Source organism: Arvicanthis niloticus, chromosome 12 (genome assembly GCF_011762505.2).
Source record: "Arvicanthis niloticus isolate mArvNil1 chromosome 12, mArvNil1.pat.X, whole genome shotgun sequence".
NCBI lineage: Eukaryota > Metazoa > Chordata > Mammalia > Rodentia > Muridae > Arvicanthis > Arvicanthis niloticus.
Genome location: NC_047669.1, coordinates 3,632,061 through 3,648,552, shown reverse-complemented (window position 1 = coordinate 3,648,552; position 16,492 = coordinate 3,632,061). Strand labels below are relative to the sequence as shown.

Here is a 16,492-nt window from a genome sequence, read left to right as displayed (position 1 = left end):
TCATATATATAAAGAAAATTTTAATTGTTTTTCTAGGCCTCCAGCTACATGCATCACACAGTAGCTGTGAGGCCTAACACATTTGCAGATGACGTCAGAAGTTTGGATGTTCCTGTTAGATTTTCAGTATTTTTACTGTAATGTGCCTGCTTGTAAATTTTTCTGTCTTTAATCCTATTCAGAGTTTGTTTTGTATTCTGAACGTAGGGTTTTGCTTTTTACTGGATTGGGGAAGTTTTCAGTCATCATTTTTTAAACTACATTTCTGCTTCCTTCTCTTGGTACTTGCGTCTGACATCTGTTGATGCTTAACCTTTTGGGGATACTTAATGGTACCCATAGTTCTCTAAGGACTCTGTTTCTTTCCCTTGTTCTTTTCTCACTGTCATAGCAGAGAATGTTCTCTTCCTTCCCTGGAACATGATGGCCATGTGGGAAAGGATGACCCCAGTTCTAACTGAAGAGAGCTGTCAGATTTCTGAAGTCTCTTCAGAAACTTCCATGCCATTTGGAGAGTGGAATGAGCTTCCTGTTCTGGTTTCCTTACCTTGTGCCCATTCCCTCCCACATATCTGTCACATTTTCTTACCAGCTTAAGAGGCAGGCTGCTCTTTCCCTGCTCCAGTCTCCCAGGTCACTTTGTACGGCTTACACACGTGTCTGTTTCAGAGGACCATCTTGTCAGGCAGTGCCTAGAGACTCATTCTACGTACACTCCAGTTTTAAATAGTTAATATCCATAGCACTTAGAAATATCATAAATGAACCAGACACTTTGACCAAATGCTTCTGCGGGGACCTTTACCTTGAAACCTGCCATTACTGTTCTGAGGCAGTGGGCTCCATCTGTCTTGGCTAGTTGTGCTTTCTCCAGACCGTGTGGTGGCCTATAGGGAGGACTTGCAGAAAAGAGCTGGCCAGCTCCTCAGCTGCCCTGTTCTCTCCAAAGGTGCAGGTGGTGGAAGGGAATTGGGTCTCAGTGCTGCTGGTAACACATCTGTGCACATGTGCCCCTTGCAGGTCAGACATGTGTTGATATCAAAGACAATGTGGTGGATGAAGGGTTCTACTTCACTCCCAAGGGAGATGACCCATGCTTGAGCTGTACCTGCCATCGCGGGGAGCCTGAGATGTGTGTTGCTGCCCTGTGTGAGCGGCCCCAGGGATGTCAGCAGTACCGCAAGGACCCTAAGGAATGCTGCAAGTTCATGTGTCTGGACCCAGGTGAGACCCCAAAAGCCAAGAATTCTCAAGAGCTTGTTGTTGATGACAGGGCAGTGCTGGCAGCATGTGCTGGTAGAGCTGGCTCAGGGCATCTGCAACATGCCCCGATGACTGCCACCCTTCACATTGCCTGCTTCCCACTCTAAGGTAATATTTATAAATAAACTTGAGTCTCAGCATGGCTGACTGCTTACAGATCAACTTGACAGCTTCAGACCTGTCTTTCACTTCCTGAGAGTAAGAGCTAAACTTGAAATTTGCATATGCATTTGATTTCTTCCTCCTCTTGTTATGGTGGGATGTGGAAAGTGGTGAAATAAATAGTCCTTGCTTATAGTAATACATGTTTTAAGGATTATGCCCTAGTGTTAAGATAAAACTCTTCACCACTAGGTGGTGCCCTTGAGGTGCACACTGTGTAGAACCTTGGACACTTTCAGTGGCAGAGCACTTAGCTAGCAGTGCAAAGCCCTGGATCTGTATCTACTCCTGGGAGGGCCTGTGTGGGACCTCAGAGCCACTGACATCTCAGCGTGAACTTGGGTCTCAGGGAATATGAATTAAAAGCTTGAATTTCAAAAAAAAAAAAAAAAAAAAAAAAAAAAACCATGAATTTCTTTTTTTTTCTTGGATGCCACTGTGTGAAAGTGATGTGGGTAGGCCCACAGAGTAGCAGCTTGGGCAGGCATGAAGATTATGTCCTCATTCTCCAGGAGCTCTGTGGAAGGGAGGCACAACAGAGAGTACTGTCCCCCAAGCAGAGTGCTGTCATCGTCCTTCCGGGAGGGGGAGCTTAGGTAGGAGAATAGAGCGGTCCTTTAGAGGCTGTGTCTGAGGCTAGACAGAAGCAGGCATTCCTGCACCATTAGATACGCAGTTGACTGCAGTAAGTGCAGAGGCTCTGCTCATGGTGAAACACAGCAGAGGCAGAGAACATGGGATCAGGAGACTGACCTCTTCCTTTCCACAGAACAGTCAGTTTTCTCATTATATGGATGTATCTGTCCAGTGTCATGAACATATGAATAGTAATTGGGTACTCACAGGGTTTCCTGTGCACCAGCCACATTGCTGCAATTTCCATCTTGTTAGCTCTCTCATCTGATACTATTGTTTACCTGATAAGGAGTTCATGGTTCCACTCCTTAGAAACCTTCCAGTGCTTCCCCGCCACTCACTAGGCTCTGCAGAAACAAGAGTGGACAGGATGGCCCGTCTGTGGTGTAGTTAGCCTGTCAAGCCCGCTCACCCATTGGAGAATTCTTAGTAGAGCAGAGCCCTTGCTGTGTTGGGACAGCCAGAGCTTCGGTAGGCTGCCTTGCTATGCCCCTGGAGCAGCTTTACTGGGGTCTGCTCCCACAGGCTCTTGTCTTTTCATAGAGGCCTTTCCTAGGACTTGAGCAAACCTGCCACCTGGAGTGGAGACAGTAGGAAGGGAGTCTCAGCAATCACCTTTAGTGTTCCCTTCATCCATGCAAGGGGTCAGCATTTCTTCAAGGCTACGGTCATTGCAAGAGGAAGGGAAAAGTGAAAACCCCACTCTTTTCAAATGATGTAATTACAAAGAAAGTCCTGGAGGATCCTGGAGGAAAATTACTAGAACTACCAATGTGTTTAGCAAAGTCTAAATGTAATATCAATACACAGAAATCCACTGTAATTCTGTATACTATCTATAACAGTTAAACACTGAAAATTTAAAGACAGTACCACTTAAAATAGCACCCCAAAACAGGAAATGTCCGACTGTAAATGCCGCATGTTATACATTATATATTCTACATATACACTATACATTATATTACACATTATACATATACATTATACATGCTGCCAGCATAAAATACTGGGGTAAGGCTGGGAAGTGGTGGCACACACCTTTAATCCCAGCACTTGGGAGGCAGAGGCAGGTGGATTTCTGAGTTCGAGGCCAGCCTGGTCTACAGAGTGAGTTCCAGGACAGCCCGGGCTATACAGAGAAACCCTGTCTCAAAAAACCAAAAAATAAATAAATAAATAAATAAATAAATAAATAAATAAATAAATACTGGGGTAAGAACAAGATCAAAGACTTAAAACAAATACCATGTTCATGGATGTTCATTCTCCCCAGTTTTAACTACAGATGCAAGTATAAGCCTTACCCAAAATGTGATTGCTTGTTCTCAAGCTGGTCTTCAAGCTTGCTTGATTGGAATGACAGAAGTAGTAGGAGAGTCCAGAGAGGGTCTGTGATGCTGTCTACACATAGGCCACAGTCTTCAAGCAGATGATGCTGGTACAGCCAGCTGTCCATACAGGCCTCTAGGCCACACCTGCTACTGCACAAGAGTAACTCAAAATTCTCATCAGCCAGATTTGAAAATCTTCAGTTATAAAATTTCTGTAAGAAAATAGAAGGGGAAATCTTTTGCCATGGGATAGGCAATCATTTAAATACAAGCATGATCCTTAAAAAGATAAAAGTTATATTTCATTGCATTTTCAGCCTGCTCCTTTAAATACACTGAGAGAGATGAAAAGGCAAACACGTTGCTTACCAAGAAGAGTATTTCTAAAATATAAGTTCCGTCAAGAAGTCAGAATATATGAAGAACTCTGGAGACTGGGAACGGAACACTTCATACCGTGTCTGCCTTGCATGCACTGCAAAATAGAGCTTGGCTGCACAGGCCTGTGGCACAGAGGAGGGAGAAGGGCAGGGCTGTCCTGGGCTACAGAGCATGTTCCAGGCCAGTTTGGGATATGTGAGATTTTTGTCTCAAAAAAAAAAAAAAAAAAAAAAAAAAAAACAAACAACCAAACAAAATCCCCTAAAACCTCAATAATAAGAAAATACAACTGTATTAAAAGTCATTTAAATTATATATCACCAAAGAAGATATATACCTATACTGTGAAGGGCCTGGGGAAAAAATGTTCAATATCAGTATTACGGGAAACAAATCTATGTGGACCGGAAAAGAGTTAAACCTGATAGCACCAAGTCCTGGCATGGAGTGGGTCAAGACCTCATGTGTCCTTGAGGGCCTTTGACCTACTGTTTGGGTTCTGCACAGCTCTCTGCTCTATAGCTGACTGTAGGTGGCTGGGTCTTAGAAGATGTGTCTTCCTGCTCCCCACAGTGGAGAGCCGTCCCTGGAGCTTATTTTTACAACCAGTTCGGAGTTAGTCTTGCGAAGGGGCTGCTTCCTTAGGACGCGCCTGGGAACTTGGTACTGGCCTCCAACAAACAGGCAGGGGCCTGGAGGGTCAGCAGAGGCATGCAAGCAGCAGCTAATTGACTGGGTAGATGTTTTTCATGCATCCACTCCACAATTTTAAGCATCACTTCCTGGTCATATGAGAAGAGGGCAGATATATCTGGGCCATTTGTATTGGTCTGGATCAAGCTGGCTGGCAGTAGGATTTATTAGGGCCCTATAGCCTGCCTGTGCATGTGTGGGTTGTAGAGTATTTTTTTCTAGGCTAGTCTTTGGGGACCTGCCTTCCACAACTGTTGTAGAGGAGTAGACAACTCTAGGTCTCCTGAGGCTTTGTAGTAGGTCATCGCATATGCAGGGCCCTCCTGCTTCCAGGTGAGAGACCCCTTGTATACCATGTCCATCTCGGTGTGTTGCCTAGGCTGTCTAAATGCCAGTAGTGCCCCCTCCCTGAGTCAGGACCACTAAAAGAACAGAAGGACTGAGGAGGCTCTATAGGCAGGTCGAGCTTCTTGATCTCCAGTGCAGTGAGAGGCCAGTTTAGCATCTTCTTTCCCCAAAATTGATCCAGTAAAGAGGTTACTGGTGCTGCCCCTGCCCCTCCTGCACCCGCATAAGCGTGTACAGTACATTGGGTCTTTTTATAGAAAGCCTGCTTCAGGCATGTGCAGTGCAGGCAGATGTGCTGCCCAGTGGGACCTAACGTGCAGTGCATTGCATGGCATGGCCAGGCCCAGTGTGCACTGGGATTGTGACTTCTCTGCTGGAGCTCGAGGACTCCTAGCTGCAGTGAAAACCTTGTGAACAGTGGCCAGGGTACCTCTCCTTTGTGAACAATGACCAGGGTACCTCTCCTTTGTGAACAATGACCAGGGTACCTCTCCTTTGTGAACAATGACCAGCGTAGCTGTCCTTTTTGAGTCTTGGCCCAGACAGTTATTGGAGAACACTGTGTCTCAGCTCTCCTCCGTGCAGCTCTTCAGAGTTCAGGCTCACCTGTATTCTCATTCTGTCACTGTTAGATGCACATATCCTGGGGAAGGCCCCTGGCCCCTAAGATATGTCACGGCCCAGCTACCTCAGTCAAGAACAGAAGTCTCTGCTTCCTTGCTTAGTGGCAGTTACAGCAGCATTTCACACAGTGGCAGGTGAGAAAGAATGGCGGGAGGGAGGAGGAGGGCAGATAGTCACCCTATCCCTGGCAGAGTAGCGTCTGTGTGTGCAGCACCTTTGGAGACTTCCGGAGCTGCGTTCCCTCTGTCGCGTTTTCAGTGTCGTGTCAGTATTCTCGATTTTGAAAAGTTTTCTTTTACCCTCTGTACTAAAAAGTTGTCCAGAGCATAGTAAAGGTTACTGGATATAGGGAGAAGCCTGGGCCAGCCCAGGCACTCGGAACATGCCTGCATGTCTACCCCCAACCTAGTGTTGCAAGTTCCTTTTCTCAGAGCAGCTGGTTTCCTTCCTCCTCACCTCCTCATAGATGGTAGCAGCCTGTTTGACTCCATGGCTAGTGGGATGCGCCTGGTCGTCAGCTGTGTCTCCTCCTTCCTCATCCTCTCGCTGCTGCTTTTCATGGTCCACCGGCTGCGCCAGCGGCGCCGGGAGCGCATCGAGTCCCTGATTGGAGCAAACTGTAAGTGCCCATAATAGTCACACACTCACCCCAGCCCTAGGTCTCCAGGTACCCCTGTCTGAGCTGTGTCCCTGCAAAGTGGAATTTGTGGAAAGATAGAAGAGATAGGAGTCCCTCTAGCCACATGCCTGCTTTCTTTGTGGCTGAACCCACCTTGGGGAGCCAGAGAAATGGGACACCTGAGAGGGTGGGTATTCATGGGCTGAAGTTCAAGGTAGGCCTTCTATCCTCCCAGGTCTGTACTAAGAACAGCATCCCTGAACAGTCACAAACTTCTCGTGATGAGCTGCGAGTATGGGTCACTTGCAGCAGGAGGAGGCTTAGATAACCTGAAGCCACAGCAGGCACCTGAGACAGTCTTAGCCAGAGACTTCCTCACCTCCACAGCAGGCACCTGAGACAGTCTTAGCCAGAGACTTCCTCACCTCCTCAGCAGTCACCTGAGACAGTCTTAGCCAGAGACCTCCTCACCTCCTCAGCAGGCACCTGAGACAGTCTTAGCCAGAGACTTCCTCACCTCCTCAGCAATGAGAGGGCTGGGAGTGAGTTGCCAGCAGCTGCAAGGGATCTCATGTGCTCAGAGCAGGGTCCCGGGGTTTTCTAGCACGTGGTTATTGTGTACATCACTAACTAGCACCCTGGTTTTTTAGCCATGGGCAGCAGTTCTCCTAATCTGCCTTTATGGTCCCTTAAGCTTCTGTAGTAGGTGGATAGCCAAACATGAGTTAGACCTGGGGGCTGTAGCCATGTGAGGTTCCTCCACAGTCAGGCAACAGGGCTGGAATAGGTTGCATATCAGGGGGGTGAGAGCACTTTGGTTGGAGAGACCCAGGGATGGGAGGTTCTGGCCAAATCAGGGTCTCCTGTGACATGTCAGATGTGGCTGGCAAGGGGGTAGCTGGTTCTAGGCTAGGGATACTGGGATGGAGGCTCAGGAGCCAGCAGCCTGCTCCAGATCACACAGCTTCCCTCCTGTTTCTCTGTTTTGATGGCTCAGTGCACCATTTCAACCTTGGCCGGAGGATCCCTGGCTTTGACTATGGCCCAGATGGGTTTGGCACAGGCCTTACTCCACTCCATCTCTCTGACGACGGGGAAGGTGGGACTTTCCATTTCCACGACCCTCCGCCTCCTTATACAGCTTACAAGTACCCAGACATGGACCAGCCGGATGATCCACCACCACCCTACGAGGCTTCTATCAACCCAGACAGTGTGTTCTACGACCCTGCAGGTGCCTGGTCACCCTAGGGAGAGGGAATATGGTTGTCAAGCTATCAGGGATTCAGGCTCAGAACCGCAGGCTTTGCTGGGACCTGGGGACCCTCCTTTCTTCTTTCTGGCTGCCTTCCCAATCTTTAGAGCCCTTTCCAAGACTGCCCCTGCAGAAGGCGCTTTGGTCCTGGCCTCCTTAGGGGTGTTGAAAGTTTCTGGGGAGCCAGAGGACACCATCCTTCTCTTCCTCCTGTGAGCACCTTATTAGTGGTCCAGCCTCAAGACCTCTCAGCCTGTTTTGTATGGCAGTGAGGGGCTGGGCAGTAGGGATTCTGAGGACAGAACTAGTTCTGACCCAGCTCAGGAGCTTGTTCTGAACCATAAAGACACCATTGTAACAATTTCTCCTGTTGTGTCAAAGAGCTGCTTTGAGGTTTGCTGTTCTCCACCTGCCCCTAGGAGCCATCCTTCCTAGACTGTATAGCTGAGGAGGAGTGTCCAGTGGGCCCCTTCCATGCTTGCTCCTTGCCTGGCTCAATAGCCAGGAGTCCTGTCCTGTTCCTAGTGTGGAACAGGCCTGGCTCCTTCCAGGCCTGCACTCTGTAGCAGAGTTGAACACTGCTGTGGTCTAGGACTATGAGAACATGATTCCTACCATCAGAGCAGATTGCCAGAAACTCCTCTTAGGAGGCCACAGTCACAGCTAGGGGCGCAGCTCAGCTGAAGTATGTTTATCTAGTGTAGAAGCCCTTGGATCTTCAGTGCACAAAGGGTGTGTGCCCTTTCTCCCAAGACTGGACGAGATGACTGTAGATCCCCATTCTCTCCAGCCTCAGGGCTTCAGGGCAGGGTTGGAGTCCTGGAGACTGTTCATAGCCAAGGCCTCTTCACCGGTGTTTAGAGGCAGCCCAAAGTCCGAGGCAGGGTAGACTCGAGGAGCGCCTTGGTCTGCATTTCTGCTGACACAGTAGTTCTCATGGCTGCCTGCTCCCACCCAAGGTTCCCTTTGCTCTCAGTCTGCTGCAGCCCTGGGTGTTATGTCCCTACTGAGTCAGAGGGTCTCCTTCTGCTCTCCCTTTGTTCTGACAGTTGGTCAATGCCTTTCAATTCCCATAAACTGGTGGCAAGGTGAGCTTTTGTCTGCCAGCGCATGAAGCAAGGAGCTCCCCAGGCCCTGTTGAGCAGTCAGAAATCAGGGCGTTTTAGGACAAGAATCCTAGTTCTGCCCAGGCCTTCACTTGTATCTGACATGCTTTTGTTCCCCTGCAGATGACGATGCCTTTGAGCATGTGGAGGGCAGCCTGCCAACCCCGAGGGATGGTAGCATTGAAGGTGCATTGCCCAGGCACTTGGACCAGCCGCCACCCCCTGCAGAGACCTCCTTAGCAGATCTGGAAGACTCTACAGACAGTAGCAGTGCCCTGCTGGTGCCTCCTGATCCTGCCCAGAGTGGAAATACCCCAGCTGCAGAAGCACCACCAGGGGGCGGCCGCCTCCCCCGTGGTTCCCTCAATACTGTGGTTTAGGTGGCTCAGCTTGTGGCCCCCTGTGGGCTAGGAGTGTATGTTTCTTATTCAGAAGACACCGATCTCAGTGGGGGACTTGAAAGGGTCCTGTCATAGCCTGGACCTACTCCACTGCCACAGCCCCACCAGCAGCAGGTGTGTCCATAGAAACTGAAGCCAGGCACTCAGACAGGAGCAAGTGCCTGTGCCATCTGGGGGCTCTTAGTCTCTTTTTTAGATGGTGGAATGGCACAGGTGTTGAAACCACACGTTTCCAAGACAGCAGAGGCAGTGGGCTTCACTCACACCAAATGCATCTTTGAATGGGCTTGCTTACTGCACTCTCACGCTTAGAAGCCAGTCGTCAGCCAGTGTAGACACAGTAGAGCTTAGCACTAGTGGCTGCTTAGGGGCAGCCGAGCATCTGGGCTGCTTCCGGGAAAGCATTCACAGCTGCTGCACTGGCTTCCTGTCTGGGCCCGATTGCACATTTCAAGGTGCCGGTCCCGGGAAGAAACTGAACTTGCCACTCCATTTCCAGCTCTGCTCTGAGGCCAGCACTGTGGCAGGAGGCCCTGCTCATTCCTAGCACTCTTCATGGTGTACCTCTGCATGGCTCCCCAGGAGCATGGCTCCCCAGGAGTAGACTCTAGACCCCTGTGGAGGGTTGGGGCATGCTGGCTTTTCTCTGGATCCCTGTGCTCTGCTTGCTGGGTCTAGCCATGCCCGTTCACCTTACCTGTGCCATAAAGGGTTGTTTGAGAAGAGAATGGTTCAATAGGACATCCTGAGTTGTGTCATCTGAGTCCACTTCACCCCATGAACACTGCTGGAATCCGGTGTCTGCCAGCCACATACATGTCTCCCAATCCCTCCACAGCAATGGGGCACCTGGGGATTTTGCCCTAAGGACCCTGTTTGCCAGCTCCAGCTCCATGCAGTGGTCTTGTCTCCTGACACAGGCCCTTAGCATTTCTAAGGTTTGGAGATTAAGCAAGGTTCTGTGCAATTTTTAGCACATTCATATCTTTTCTATGTTGGATGTCTGGGTCTTTCTGTATCCTTCTGTGTCCTCAAGTGGCCAAATGTTTGCAGGTGGTAGCAGTTGACAGGAGCTCAGGACAGGAGCCAATACCCCACATGAGCCATTTGCCCGTGGGCTGCTCTTGCACCTGTGTCTGAGCTTCTTCTAGGCTGTGGTCGGCCGGTGGGGCTGCAGCTCCTGTGCAGGTGAGAGCAGGAGTGGAGGTGACTGGCCTCTGCTGTGCTGTGCTTGAGCAGACCCACACAGCTCGAGGTGGGGCTGCAGCTCCTGTGCAGGTGAGAACAGGAGTGGAGGTGACTGGCCTCTGCTGTGTTGTACTTGAGCAGACCCACACAGCTCGAGGTGGGGCTGCAGCTCGTGTGCAGGTGAGAGCAGGAGTGGAGGTGACTGGCCTCTGCTGTGCTGTGCTCGAGCAGACCCACACAGCTCGAGGTGGGGCTGCAGCTCGTGTGCAGGTGAGAGCAGGAGTGGAGGTGACTGGCCTCTGCTGTGCTGTGCTCGAGCAGACCCACACAGCTCGAGGAGCAGCTTTACAGTACTTGGAAACCTACGTTTCCCCTTCCCACACCGAGCATCTTCAGACCAGATCCCCAGGGATGATGGGGTATATGGTTGTTCATGGATGGTCTGCCCTGTGTCTGAGCCCACAGACAGCTGCTGCACACATCCCTCTGCCAGAGGGTGGGCTCCTGCCCCTATACCCATTGCTGAGAACAGCAGGATGTCTATCCTGTCTCCAGCAGGTACTAAATGCTGGGCACTGGGCAGCCGTGCTCCAGAGCAACAGTTGGCAATCGGATTGGTGCCAGGCCACCCAAAAGATCCCTGAGGACCACACACCAGTGCCTCAGAAGACTGCAGACGGGAACAACTGGGGACCAAATGGCTGTTGGGGTTGAGACTAGGAGGCCCAGGTGGAAAGGGTGACCTAAAGTGAACTGGTGCTGCAGAGGCAGGCCTGTCAGCACTGCGGGGTCCGCCCCTGTGCCTTCAGGGTGCATGGAAGGCCTGTGTTTGGGGCTGTCTGGACCACTGCTGCTTCAAGTCCAAGTGCTGGGGTTGGCCAGCTCCTGCTGATGAGTAACCCCGAATCCAGGGTTTGCTGAGGTTTGTGTTTCCTTGCCCATCCCATAAGCCCCCAGAGGGACAGGCTCCTAGGGGCCCCTTTCCCAGGCCTGCCTGCCACTCTTCTGAGGCCAGGTGCCCTCTGACCTGCCTTGAAGTGGAATTTGATACTGTACATTGTCTCAATGCCCGTTTTTACATATTCCTTTCATTAAAGGTTTTAGTTTGGGTGTATTTTTGATCGGGTTGGCATTGATACTTTCTTAAGATGCTGTGAGAACCATTTCATCCAATGCCAAATAAACTTGTGTTATGGAAAAAGCATGGACAGTTCTTGCTGTGGCCCAGTCCCATCGACAGGGCTCTCCTAAGTTTTCAGCCCTTACAGGCATCCAGTTGCCTTCTGATACCCCTTGATTGAGGACTAGACAGCTGAGCTTGGAGCCTCTGTGCAGGGTACATGGCAAGGGGCCACACTACTCCCTCTGAAGTTTTGCTACAGTCAGTGGCAAAGCTGGTATATCCTGGTTACTAGTCACCAGTGTGGGATAAGCTGAGCAGGGAAGGGCACAGAACTTCACCTCTAGCCATTCAGATGGCTGTAAGCAGCTCCTTTCAGCAGGAGTTGCTTCTCACAGGGTAGGGGCTGGCTGCTTACACCCAGGGCTGGGCTGGACAATGCCTCTTCCTGTAGAGCTGGAAAGGCTTGAGTCCTCTGAGAAGAGTCCCATCTATAAAAGATTGGATGATCTTGTCTTTCCAGAAGTCCTGAGATGCTAAAGACTAGCACAGCCTATTGGCTTGGGCTCAGGGCCCTTCTGGAAAGAAGGGGGATTATACCCACCCACAATGGCACTCCCCACCCACCATGGCACTCATAGCCTGCTGGGGTGAGAAGCAGGAAAAGCATTTACTATCATTTCTGTGAGACACCAGGATTCTTGATAGCATTATCTGGAAGGGGTTCTTAAGCTCACCTTCCTTTTAACAAAACTAATGTTTTTATGTGTGTGAGTCTGCATATGTGTTATGTGTGTGTCTTGTTTCCTCTTGGGATCCAGAAAATCAATTGGAAAGTGCATGTCTTTCTAGGCAGGAAATATTTGCGCCCAGCAGTTGTGCCTAGCAGGCAAGTTAAAGGTCACAAGGCTGAGTGTGTGAATCCAAGGACTCTAGGGTCTCAGGAGTGGGCTGGTAATGCAACTTCTCCTGGTGGGTAGAAAAGGAAGCCAAGTCAGGGCTGGTTGTGATGATCTGAGAGCTAAGCGGGTAGAACAAGAGGGAGCTGGGAGGGGCCAGAGCAGGGCAGCTCCCGAGCAAGGCATGGTTTTTAAAACTACACACAACAAAGGTGTGCACCTCAATGCCCCGCACAATATATTAATTTTTTATAGTTTTTTGTGTGCGCCTGAGTGTATATATTTGCACCCCATACATGCAAGAGCCCTCCCTCATTGGTCAAACTCGGGAACTAGACTTTCAGCTGTAATAAAGTTCATTGTTCTAACCAGCTTAACCTAGCTCAGAAGAGGCAGTGACAACAGGCTGCCACAAATGCTGGCAAGGGGTTGAGGTTAAGAAGGACCTGCTGAGGCCTATGGTGTGTGAGGAGCGGGTGCGCTCGAGCTCTGCTTCTTGGCAGTTTGTGCACTGTGTGTTTTTCCCTACCTGAGCCACAATGCACAGACTGCCAAGAAGCAGAGCTCGAGCGCACCCGCTCCTCACAATGGTGGGGACAGGAGCTTCGTTCTGCCCTCTGCACATCTGAAGCAGGGTGCCTGGGTCTCTGTCAACACCACTCTTTCCTCCTCTCTTCAGGGAAGAGCCTGGTCCTCCAGCAGTTGCTGTTGGTTTTTTTTGCAATGCTGAGGGAGAATCCAGGGAGACGTGCTACAAGTACCCCTCCACTAAGCAATACCCCCCCCTCCCTTGGGCTGTGGGAAAGAGATGCTGAGAACCAGAATACTGAGAGGGGGAGCCCTCCAGCCCACTCCCTGGTAGTCATTGTTCAGCTAACCTGCTCAGACACACAGACAGTGCCCATGTGCAGAACTCCTGTCAAGTAATCATTTGAGCCATCAGGAAGCCAGGGAATCACAGACTCTTCCCTCCAGAGTGGCAGGGGCTTGAGCCACTGTATCCCTACCACAGGAGGCTGCACCTCTAAGACCTTTTTTTTTTTTTTTTTAGTTGGGTAGACCTCAGACAGGAGCATCAGTAGGAAGACAGATGTGGCCCTGAACAGGGGTTGGAATCTCAAGCTTGTAGCAAGACAAGAAACATCCATGCCTCCTACCCTAGCCTCTTAAGTCTTGGGTAGTAGGATCCAACGTGCCTTTACCTCTTGAACTAATTTCTCTGACAGTGTCTTTGCATGTCACTCCTGGTCTCTGTCACCCATTTTTACTGCCGTGAGAGTAATAACCAGACACCCTTCAGGAGTAGCTCTAAAGTGTAGGCTCCAGCCCACCTCCTTTCCTAGTGGCTCTACCTGGGCTCCACCTACTCTAGCCCCACCTCAGTGTGTCCACAGGACTTATCCAGACCTCTAGTTCACCTACCAATGAATACGGAGCAGTCTTTCAGTAGTCTGGCTGTAATTCCTCGTCCACTTTGCAGTTCTCCAGAGTCAGCATCATGTGTGCCCTGGGCTTCCTGCTCTGCTTCCTCCTCATACAGCTGGCGGCACAGGTGGACTCCAGTGGTGAGCACCAAGGCTCTGCCTGTGTGATCTTAGAGCTACCTGACACCATCTACCCACTGGTGGTGGGCCAAGGGAACAGCCTCTACTGGCTAACCTGGCTCCATTCCTGGACAGAGGCCAGGATGGAACTTTAAAGAACCACATAGTGGTTTTCTGCTCAGTCAGTCCCTGCCTCCTGTCTGCAGGTACCTGGTGCTACGACTCCCAAGACCCAAAATGTGGTGAGAACAGTTGTAACAGGCTATGTGGATCTGTCTGGTCTCTGTCAGCTCCTTGTACAGGCAGCAGGCATGCTGTGATTCTGTGTGTCTGCTATCGGGGTTTGTGAGCCTATGGGTGTGGCTAGACCATGTGTGTGTTGGGATGGTCCCCAGCATGAGTATGTGGCCATGTCCCATATCCTTCTGCCTTATCTCTCTATGGGCCAGTATGTTTGCAGACTTGGTAGCTAAGTCAGATGGGTGCTACTGCAGCCAGGTGTGTGGAAGGTAGAGGGAGGGCTTCTGGGTAAATGGAAAATCGCCTCATTGTACTCCCAGACTGACTCCTAGATCCCTGCTGCAGACTCCAGTCCTTGTTTCCTCAGGCCCTACCCACTGGAAGGAGCTAGCACCTGCCTGTGGGGGCCCAACCCAGTCCCCTATCAACATTGATCTTCGATTGGTCCGGCGGGACTACACTCTTAAGCCCTTCATCTTTCAAGGCTATGATTCAGCACCTCAAGATCCTTGGATCCTGGAGAATGATGGCCATACAGGTCAGCATCATGAGGTTAAGACTGCTACACAGAAGCAGGATGCCACAGAGTTTACAGGAATCTCACCCATACACAGGGATGAGGACTCACAGATGAGCTGAGACACCAGCTTCTCAAAGGAGCTCACTCCCCCCGCCCCCATGCACACACATGGGGTAAGCAGCTGTAAGAATGGGATAAACAGGGGGGTCCAAATCCCATAAACAAAGCAGAGGAAGCTCTCCACAAGATGTAGGGAGATGGCAGGAGACCCCTATAAATGAAACTAGCCATGACCCCTGAGGACAGTCAGTTCATGTCTAGATGCCCAGATGCTGGAAAGAAGTCAAGGTCCCCATAACCAAAACTACTAGCGACAGTGGAGGGATACTTTCATGTGCTCCCTGCCTTCAGTGCTACTGCGAGTAAATTCCTGTCAGCAGAGCTGCCCAGCCATCCGAGGGGCTGGGCTCCCATCACCAGAATACCGGCTACTGCAGCTGCATTTCCACTGGGGCAGCCCAGGGCACAAAGGCTCCGAGCACAGCCTGGATGAGAAGCATGGCTCTATGGAGGTGGGTTCAGGGTGGACCAGAAGGAGGACAGGCACAGGGAGCACAGAGCAGCTGGACACCACCTTTGGTCTGTATTTCCTAGATGCATATGGTCCACATGAACACAAAGTACCAGAGCATGGGGGATGCACGGAACCAACCAGATGGGCTTGCTATACTGGCTGTGCTGTTGGTGGTGAGGAAGGGTCTGTGGCCCCGTGCATGTTTCCAGAAAGAGGGACTTGGAATTGTGTGGAGGGACCAGGGATCTTCAGGTTTGGAAGACTTAGGGAAGAGCTCACCCCCAACCCCCGACACACGCACACACATGGGCTGAGCAGCTGTAAGAATGGGATACACAGGGGAGTCTGAATCCCCGTGAACAAAGCAGAGAAGGCTCTCCACAGGACGTGGGGAGGTGGCAGGAGACCCCCTAAAAATGAAACTAGCCATGACCCCTGCGGACAGTCAGTTCAACTAGCCATGACCCCTGCGGACAGTCAGTTCATGTCTAGATGCCCAGGGAACTCCCCACCAAAGGAATGGAGTTGGTGGACTTCATGGCAAGTCATCTTCCTCACCCCTGGGTCTCCCAGACTCTCCAGCTGGGCTCTACCTCCCAGCTAGTTCTGTGCGCGCGCACACACATGCACGCACAGGCACGCACACGCACACATGTGCTTGACAGAGAAACAGAGACAGAGAGAGAAAAGGGAAAGGAGGGCATGGAGAGGGAGTGAGGAAGAGAACATCAAAACGTCTCTTACTAAAACTTTTCCACAGGAGGAGGACAGGGACAATACCAATTTCTCTGCCATTGTGTCTGGCCTGAAAAATTTATCTTCACCTGGTAAGGAGCTGTGGGGTCCCATCTGGGCTGGAAGTTATGAGGGTGAGGAGCAAGAGCAGGAGAGGCGAGTTCCAGCTTCTCTCCCACCATCCAGGGGTCTCTGTGAATCTGACGTCCACCTTTGCGCTGGCCTCTCTGCTGCCAAGTGCTTTGGGGCTCTTGCGCTACTATCGATACTCTGGGTCTCTGACCACGCCGGGCTGCGAGCCAGCGGTGCTCTGGACTGTCTTTGAAAACACAGTACCCATTGGGCATGCCCAGGTAGGAGCCACTGCCCCTACTCCATGGCCAGGCTCCTTCCCACAGTCTCAGTTGCCACCCCTGCCTTCTCCTCCTGCCCCAACACATCTTGACTCATCTTTGCCCACCCTCAGGTAGTCCAGTTCCAGGCCGTGCCCCAGAATGGGCCACCAGGTTTGCACCCCAGACCACTCACGGATAATTTCCGCCCCCAGCAACCTCTTGGGGGGCGAAGGATATTAGCCTCTCCCGGCGCATCTGTCCGATCATCAGCCCCTAACCTGCCCTGTGTGCACCTGGCTCTTTTGGGTTTGGGAGTTGGCTTGAGGCTCTGTCAGGGTCCCTAGGATCCAGCAATGACTCCACAATAGTGCTTCCATAATAAATCATGCACAGTGATCTTTGGCCTGATGTGGTTGGGAAGGATTGTGTGCCTAGTGGTCAAAGAGATAGCGGGTAGAGAATCCTAACATCACTGCAGCCTCAATGTTCCTGTTCACGGAACTGAGAGGTTCCTG

General features: G+C 51.0%; 2 protein-coding genes across 6 annotated transcripts in view; both read left to right on the top strand.

Moving 5' to 3' along the window:
- The window catches only part of Dgcr2 (DiGeorge syndrome critical region gene 2), a 56,462-nt gene extending 45,251 nt beyond the window's left edge, over positions 1-11,211 (top strand). For all 4 annotated transcript variants that reach the window (XM_034515047.2, XM_076942599.1, XM_076942597.1 and 1 more), the window contains exons 7-10: positions 1,021-1,224; positions 5,908-6,060; positions 7,058-7,294; positions 8,545-11,211. In XM_034515047.2, coding sequence (XP_034370938.1) covers positions 1,021-1,224; positions 5,908-6,060; positions 7,058-7,294; positions 8,545-8,801 — 851 coding nt within the window. In that variant the 3' untranslated portion in view covers positions 8,802-11,211. The remainder of the gene's footprint in view (positions 1-1,020; positions 1,225-5,907; positions 6,061-7,057; positions 7,295-8,544) is intronic.
- A 1,411-nt stretch (positions 11,212-12,622) lies between these two features.
- On the top strand, positions 12,623-16,393 carry LOC117718215 (carbonic anhydrase 15). Of its 2 annotated transcripts, none has more exons than XM_034515776.2 (8): positions 12,623-13,594; positions 13,780-13,815; positions 14,181-14,351; positions 14,745-14,905; positions 14,988-15,080; positions 15,668-15,734; positions 15,829-15,995; positions 16,109-16,393. In XM_034515776.2, the coding sequence occupies exons 1-8, from the start codon at positions 13,528-13,530 to the stop codon at positions 16,319-16,321; spliced, it is 975 nt and encodes a 324-aa protein (XP_034371667.1). In that variant the 5' UTR covers positions 12,623-13,527; the 3' UTR covers positions 16,322-16,393. The 2 variants fall into 2 exon arrangements, with proteins under 2 accessions (XP_034371667.1, XP_076798710.1); XM_076942595.1 differs by having other exon boundaries at positions 14,159-14,351.
- The last annotated feature ends 99 nt before the right edge of the window (positions 16,394-16,492 follow it).